This window comes from Phytophthora parasitica, assembly GCF_000247585.1.
Source record: "Phytophthora parasitica INRA-310 unplaced genomic scaffold supercont2.3, whole genome shotgun sequence".
Classification (NCBI taxonomy): Eukaryota; Oomycota; class Peronosporomycetes; order Peronosporales; family Peronosporaceae; genus Phytophthora; species Phytophthora nicotianae.
In genome coordinates, this window is record NW_008648989.1 from 2,361,355 (window position 1) to 2,369,428 (window position 8,074).

Sequence of the window (8,074 nt, forward strand, 5' to 3'; positions counted from 1 at the left end):
AATGGAACGAGAAAAAGTTGGAGTTTATCAGGGATAACCGCTGGCAAAACAAGATCCGAAAGGATGATTCGTGGTCCGGCAAGCTTCAAAACCCAGGTAAAAGGTTCTTTCTGCAACTTGCTGCTGATGCTACCAAAGCCGTAAACCTTCAAAAAGACAAGAACGGAATGTCTTACGCTCAGAAGGCAATGATACGGTGCGGTTTATCGCTTGGAATTGACGGGACATGGTCTATTGATCAGCTTTACCCTCATCTTCGAGAAATTATAAGCGAACGCCGAGCGCATTTTAATGGCGAGGTCGTAATCAACAATTCTGAAACATAAATCATAACATGTAGTACAAGTATTACAATTCGTGAATTTGGCCCAGTCGTTTGTGTCTTGTATCTCCAACGCGAATATCGACGGTTTGAGTACCCCCAAAAGCATTTTCACTTTTGTGTGTCAGACTATTTATGAATTCAAAAATAGTCTTAGTCAATAAATAGTCTGAGTCAGACTATATACAGTTATCAGACTTGAAAACCATAAGCACAAAATAGTCTCGGAAAGACTAATTACCGTTGACAGTGTACTGATATTCTTATTTAGCAATGGGGCACAATATGTATTGCGATTCGTTGTAAAATACAGTATTGCAATATCGCCTGCGGCCACAGTATGGACTGCAGTTTTCTCTACCTCGGCAAAACCGTATTAAAGAGTTCAGAAAAGTATTGCAAATCAGAGAATATATTTTTCAGACCTGGGCCCGAGGGCATCGGCGTTCTTTTCCTGGCTGATTTGCAAACGCCATCGGCAAAAAAAAATGCCTGGCAATAAAATGTTTACAATTATGTTGACACACAAAATCGGATACTGGTATACGGTTCCTGGATTCGACATCGATGGTGCTTCGAGGTACATATATTCAACTGCAGTACGAGCACGTGGGATGAAAGGAGACACACCGTCTAGAAACTGTCTTCACCACACTGTTATGCCTGATAGTAATGGCCGCATTGAAAGTAGTCAGCCCATGACGTCGAATGTATTTAACTACCCGTAGACAGAGCAGAATTTTGGGCTATGCACTTAATTTGTAAATCACCGCAATGCTATACATGTATGTATCTTTACGTGTGCTGCAAGCCGCAACAGTGTGATGCGAATCAGATCTGACTATAAATGAATGCAGCAGGCCACGGGATATTGGCTTCAGGTTGACATGGAAGCCCTTCTTGCCAAAGTTGTGATGTTGCTTCATTTATTGCCACCTTCGCAGGCCTCCATGTATAGCTGGGCACGCATTTCCCAGCCCTTCTCACTCTATCACGAAAGTAGCGACAACAGTTAGAGTTAAAATTCCGTGACGATAATACATGTAACTTATTGGCACACCAGCAAGCGGTCATTGCGCCTGTTATTCGGATATTGTCCGGATAATGGATGCTACTGACGGCTCCATCCGGACGGAAAAAAAAGGCTGCGGCAAAAAAAAACCAACCTTGCGTCATGGCCAGGATTACACGACGCTTAATCTCAGTTTATTTTTTAATTAAGCGTCGAGTAATCTTAAATTAAAAAAATACATACGGGAACAGTAAAATCCACGTAAACATGCGGGAGCAGTAAAATCCCCGAATCTCCGTGCATATACCTACAGTACTTAAGTACAAGTAAATAAATATGAATCGGGGATTTGTAGATACCCTCCTCTTACAAAAACAAGTTCGTCTTGGTTCATATGGAGATTTGTAGACACCTCATTACAAAAAGTAAATAAAGTGATGGGTTCATATGGCTCTGTGTATCACGACCTGTTTCATGATTCTTTTTTCGCAGATACCCTATCCAGATATGCTACCGGTTATCTGCATCACTCACTCCACCGTTAGAGGGTGGCGCAGGGTAATCCACATGTGGTATTATAGGTCGTCACTTTATTATTGTAAGCTTACTTCCTCATTCGAGATTTTGCGTTCGTTCCACCGACGATATGCACGTGTTGCACCTCGTTTTGGCCATTGTGGTCGCCTTGCTTTCTTTCAACCATGGAGTCACAATCGCGGCCAAGACCGCGTTGAGGTCCGATTCAAACGACTATACGACTCTCAGAGTCGACATTGCAAGTGATGAGGCGGAATTGGAAGAAAGGAGAGGAGGGAGAGGAGGAGGTGGTGGTGGTGGTGGTGGACGCGGAGGAGGGGGAGGAGGTGGTGGTGGTGGACGCGGAGGAGGTGGGCGCGGGGGAGGCGGGCGCGGAGGAGGTTGGGTCACAAGAGGAAGAGTGTATCGAGGATACGGAAGACGAAAAGAAGATGAAGGGGATGAAGTTATCACTTTGCCACCCGGTACTTACGTGGGTCCAGAATTCGGTGGTCCCCATGGTGAAGATTTCACAGACGCGGCCCTCGTCAAATCTGGACAAAAAGTGCTGTCAATCAACCTCCGCGCTTCCGAGCGCGTCGATGCTGTCATCCTCACCATCGTGAGTCCGTCGGGGGAAGAGAGTACCTTATACCACGGCGGTGATGGCGGTGAGCTGAAAAAGCCCCTAGCGTTAGCTGAAGGTGAATATATCACTGTCATGGAGGCACACGCGGGTAAACAAAAAGGACACACGCGCGTCAAGTACATCAAGTTCACCACCAATAAGGGGAACTTTATTGAAGGCGGAACACGGACGGACAAGATTGGAACGGACACTGCGAAGGAAGGCTACCAGTTGGGTGGTTTCGATGGCAGAGAAGGTGACGAGGTTGATCTGATCAGTGCCATTTGGACAAGTATTCAGCCGGTGGCGTAGTCGTGAAGTGCACTAGTGTCTGTAGCCATGTAGGAAATTTGGTTTTGGCTTAGATCGGAAGCTTAGTGCAGTAAAACATTCCTTGAGAAACATGATTTCCTGACTTTCATGATATCATTTAGTTCAGTTACCGTAAAGTCCGGATTGAATGAGACAGTCGTAAATAGATATTTGCCTAACAATTTAAAAAAATAAACCCGGCACATTTTGGTGGTAAAAAGTACCATTGTACTGGGTTTTGTAAACTGTTCCTTTCTAGTTTTTACGCGCGTTGCACTCAATCCGTTTGTCTCGCTCAATCCGGACTTTACGGTAGCTCCAGAGATTCGTACTACGTAAACTTGATACTATGTAGTACTAGTGTAACCCAAATGCCAAACCATTTACGAAATTTTGAAGACATTTTGCATTCAACTGAATATACTATAATCAAGGACTATTACGTGGTAGAGGAAAACGTGAAGTCGACGTGACATAGCCAACGGTATTAAATTAATTATGTGTGTTTTGCGATGTTTCGATGCAGCAAATAAAGAAATGACAAGCTAATTAGTCTGGACTAAATTTTAGTATGGGTTTTCAAACGACTAAACTTTATGTGGGCGTTCAAAATTTAGCACACTGGATGCAAAGCACAATAACTGTTTCCGGACTGAATTCGTGCAGGAGAGCTTCATTCGTACGACCAGAAAGTATGGGTTTGAGCAGATTTGGTCAGAAGCCCGGTCTTTCTTCTAGTGTGGCCTCTGACCAAAGATTTTCATTTTGTGTACCACAGGAAAACATGGTAAAAAAAAAAAACCTGAAGAAAATTGTTGACAAAAACAAAATAATCGAATATTTTTTATGCAATATATATTTTCGCCTTATTATGTTTTCCGGATCACTGGACTGCGAAGACAAAGGCTTGGCTTATCACCTTAGCTGGGATACGGAACCATTGTGCAGCATTTTCACGATGTCAAGCTTTTCAACGTTGTACCGAAAATAGGTTCCCTTCCTAAGAGCCACGCCGGACGCTTCGTCAAAACAGCAATGATCGACCGTTTCGATACATTCGCAAGTTTGTATACGTGGTTTCAAACACAACGCGAACAGCATTGTGAGACGGTCGACCCATACTAAACAGGAGTCTCACTGCATCAATGTTTTTCGTGTTTTGTGATTTCATTGCAACCTCAAAAGCTACTTTAAATGTGCTGAGTGAAACACGTTTGGTATTCAGAAGAAATGCCATCGATTCAGTATGACCCTCTTTAGATGGGCTAACAAAAGCCTCGCCGATTAGTTTTGCGTCATTCTGTCCGTTCTCGTATAAATATTGATAGTGTTTGGGGTTCCTTCTCGATATGCCAGCTGAATCAGCAGTTCTTTTTCTGCAGTAGTACTAAGTATCGAGGTTAAAGTTACAAATCCGATCCGCCAAGGTGAAATTCTTCTTATCGACTGTCGCGACGTGTGCTTCAACCATATTCCAAAGCGAGCCACCAAAACTTAATAGATATTCCATCACGGCTGTGTGGTCACCAGGAGTCGCCCGTGCCACAGCGGGCTGCTCATCTCTCTTTCATGGAACTGAATAACGCCAAGATGACCAATTTCAGCTGCAGCTACTCCAATTGATCGTGAGTTGCGGCTACCAAAAGAGACTTCGGTGCTTCTTCCGCGTTGTGTGTACTGAAGAGTATGTCATTGGTTTTTGACAACGCAAGTGGTTTAGTGACAAAATTCAGGTTTCGATTTTTTACGCAAAAAATGTTTGCAAAACTGTAAAGAAGAAAGGTTTAACCTTTATTTCTGGCACTAAATCCATTTTGACAGCTACGTGATGTCGAAAAGCTACTTTATTAATGTTTAGCGCTTTGCAATAGTGTTTGGCCTATTATTTTCTTTATAGCTCCTCCTCTTGCACCTCTGGCATCATTCCTCTGGAAGAGTTCGTCGTTGTCGGCTGCATGCTACTTCTAGTGTCCATCGGAGTTTTCGTCTCCATAGATTGCGCTCGTGCCTCCAAGAATTTTGACCTCATCTTGCTAATCGATTGAGCCTCTGTGTTGCGTGAGTACAGTCTGCAAAAGGACTCGTGTGCTGGGTACGATGTTGGCAAGTAGTCGGATTCTCGTGCCGTGCTTGCGGGTGGATCCAACACAGGGATCGTTGGCCGCTGCTTCTCGCTCTCCATATACGGCACCGCGTCAATAGGGTATCCGAAACCATTGGGTTCAAAGCCAGCGAACTCGTCGTCAACCATGGTGCGGCTGGTCTTCCGGAACTGTATAAACATGCCAAACACTGAGATCACCACGATCCCACCCAGGTAGCCCCACCACACAGTCGGGATAGAGTATTCCAGGTCACCATTCACATTCTGTGTTGCGTATTTCTTGAGGTTGTTCGGGTACGGGAAGTCGCCAACGAAAAAACCGATACCCCATGCAAAACTGGCGGCGCCGAAGATGCTGATTCCCACGATTTCCACCGGCTTACCATACTTCAGGTCCACTGCAGCGAATATAACCGCGAAGATTACGCACATAATTGTGAATAATTCCTGGGTCTGGTTGGGGAAAATGTAGTATGCTGCAGAATTGGTCAGGATAACCGCGAGTGTGATGCCTCCTGCCACACCTGCGATGAAGTTGCTCTTCGGGTGGACCCACATGGCCAAGCCACCGCATAAGAGGCCGCCAAAGATGAATGCAAGCCACGAACCGAGGGACCAGTACGACTTATCGACGAGCATGCGCTCTGCAGTCACAGCGATTCCCACGGATCCAAGAGCAAAGCCGATAGCGAAGACGGTCTCATACATGTACCGGTAGCCGTACACTGTCACCCCGCCGCCGATGAGAACAGCGACCACTGCAAGAATTGATCCGCCCAAATTTGTTTCTTTTGTCGAATCGAAGATCGAGTCCTCCAAAGTTGATACCGTGCTGTTCGTTGCACCCTGTACACAGGACGCAATAAGAGCCACTTGGCCGAGCAACAGCACAAAGAGAATCGACGAACGCGCCATTTTCGCGCAACGGTGACAATTGTGGAATGCCACGGCATTTTCTGCTGTACATGCAGCGCGTGCACTGGTTTTAGGCAACATGCGGATAGAATTCAGCTACCATTTTTCCACATGACACTAGACTTGGACGGCCTTGTGGGCCACTTGTACGGCAAGTTCATCAAGTTGTGGCTCCTGGACGCGACGACAACACACTGCTGATAGCCCGTACAAACAGCTGGGAGAGTTCAATGACTGCCAAAGCGATTGCCAGTGTGAAATTCACATTGCACAGTGGAAAATTGACACTGCAATGCTAAATGATAATGCAGCTGGCATTACCCCGATGGAAAGAGGGCCAGCTCTCTCCATGCGATGCCGCGATAATGGCGCTGCAGAGCCATCTGTGCGTCTTGCTCGTGGTTGCAAATGCGGCATTTAACCCTTCACCGAGAGAATTACGGAGACCATCGAATGTCACCGAGATAAAAAAAAAAAGTTTCATTTCTCACTGTACGAATCGAGGACATTTGAGAATTCGCAACCTGAAGCCAATGTTAGGATGTGGAAACGAATTGAAAAACTGTGGTTTTCTGATAAAATGTTACGTCTGTGTTGTCTGTCTGAAAGTTGCCGATGTCGTTGACACCGTGTCAAGGCGCTCGCCTAGTGTACATCCTACTGAAGTAGTTGCTGTCTTTAAACGTGGCTCACCGGGTTGCCGTAGCGCACGTTTTGCTCCTGCGGGGTGCCGGCCTCGACGTACTGCACGTTTTCCGTGCGTCCCATGGCGTGTGACTTGTGGTACACGCCGCCGCGGCCAGTCTTGCGGAACTGAATGAGTAAACCCAGCACGAACAGCACTAGGATACCGGCAAGGTAACCCCACCACGCGTCCGGGATCGAGTAGACCCAGTCGCCGTTGATGTCCCTCGACGCGTAGTCCTTGAGGTCGCTGGTGGATGGGAAGTCACCAGCGAAGTAGCCCACGCCCCAGACCAGGATAGCCGCACCGAAGAGGCTTGTAGCCGTGATCAGCACGGGCTTCTCGAGTCGTAGCGCCAACACGCCGGCGATAATACCCAGCACAATACACAGCACGATAAGCACCACCTGAGGGTGGTCCGGGTAGATCTTGTAGCCCACCGAGTTGTGGATCATCATGGCGAGCGCAACACCCGCCGCCGCGCCAGCAATGAAGATACCGAGCGAGTAGAGTGACATGACGATACTGCCACAAATCAAACCGCCCACTACGAAGGCGATCCAGGACGCCGTGATAACCCACGACTTGTCGTCGAAGACGTGCTCAACGACCATTGCGACTGCTACGCCGCCGGCCACGAAGCCGACAGCGAAGAGCGTCGCTCGGAAGAGACGATAGCCCATGGCCACCATTACGGCGCCGACTGCAATCGCAGCGATGGCCAGAACACTCCCACCGACCTTGATGCCGTCCGTGGAGTCGAAGAGAGACTCGACCGTGTCGCTGGCCGAGTCTGTAGCGTTAGCCAGCATGGACAATTGGCTCACCATGAGCAGGAAGAACGTCGACATGGCAGTCGACATGGTTCTGAGTATTTGTGTAACGTGTGGGAAGAGGCTTATTCACGTGAGGGTGAATTGAAAAATGATAAGAGTCGAAGGTGGCGGTACGTTTGGCTCGTTTCAGTAGCTGAGACGATGGGTAATTTTTACTGTTGGACACTGCGGTTTTAACACATCAGAGCAAAATGGATTTTCAAGATCATTTCTGAAAAAAAAAATGTAGGTTCACTTTTCTGAGTGGATACCGTAGTGCGGTGCCAATGTATGCGAGCCCTTCCCATCATGCTGCCATTCCATCAATCCACTGCGCGCCAGGTGGTTTGGCATGCACTGTTCAAACATGTAGGACACAGCTATTTTCTAGGTGACCATGGCCAAAAGAGAGAGCTCCGGTGGATTCGTGCATGGCCGCGGTCACTATGCGATACAGCACGACGGTCTACGAACTCAGCGTACGTCATCGGAGCGCCGGACGACTCGAGCCTCAAATGTGTCCTTGATCTCGTTGGAATCGTCGGCTGAATATTTCCATGCGTACATTTGCAATGCCAAGTTTTTTGACGAATACTTAAAGTCGTACTTGAGGTTCCTATTTTGCTAACGTCAGTTGTATTGTAAACGTCAACTTTCCCCGATGAAGAGCGTTATCATTGAGCTACCCCCAGAATTTGCCAGACTCTAGAGGAGGGGGGAGTCAGACTGTCTAACACTGCAAGTGTCCGAAAATATGGTGGACAA

At 47.1% G+C, this 8,074-nt stretch overlaps 3 protein-coding genes across 3 annotated transcripts; 1 reads left to right on the forward strand and 2 right to left on the reverse strand.

Annotated features, from left to right (window-relative positions):
- Positions 1-1,980: 1,980 nt before the first annotated feature.
- Positions 1,981-2,892, forward strand: PPTG_01890 (hypothetical protein; the record flags this gene model as incomplete). The annotated part of the gene is made up of 1 exon (XM_008895282.1): positions 1,981-2,892. The coding sequence occupies one exon, from the start codon at positions 1,981-1,983 to the stop codon at positions 2,788-2,790; it is 810 nt and encodes a 269-aa protein (XP_008893530.1). The 3' UTR covers positions 2,791-2,892.
- A 1,789-nt stretch (positions 2,893-4,681) lies between these two features.
- Positions 4,682-5,809, reverse strand: PPTG_01891 (hypothetical protein; the record flags this gene model as incomplete). The annotated part of the gene is made up of 1 exon (XM_008895283.1): positions 4,682-5,809. The coding sequence occupies one exon, from the start codon at positions 5,807-5,809 to the stop codon at positions 4,682-4,684; it is 1,128 nt and encodes a 375-aa protein (XP_008893531.1).
- A 441-nt stretch (positions 5,810-6,250) lies between these two features.
- On the reverse strand, positions 6,251-7,515 carry PPTG_01892 (hypothetical protein). The gene has a single exon (XM_008895284.1). The coding sequence runs from the start codon at positions 7,355-7,357 to the stop codon at positions 6,488-6,490; it is 870 nt and encodes a 289-aa protein (XP_008893532.1). The 5' UTR covers positions 7,358-7,515; the 3' UTR covers positions 6,251-6,487.
- Positions 7,516-8,074: the final 559 nt, after the last annotated feature.

What these genes read in the sequence shown, in the direction of transcription:
- PPTG_01892 (XM_008895284.1), bottom strand. Translation starts at nt 7,357, where the DNA reads ATGTCGACTGCCATGTCGACGTTCTTCCTGCTCATGGTGAGCCAATTG.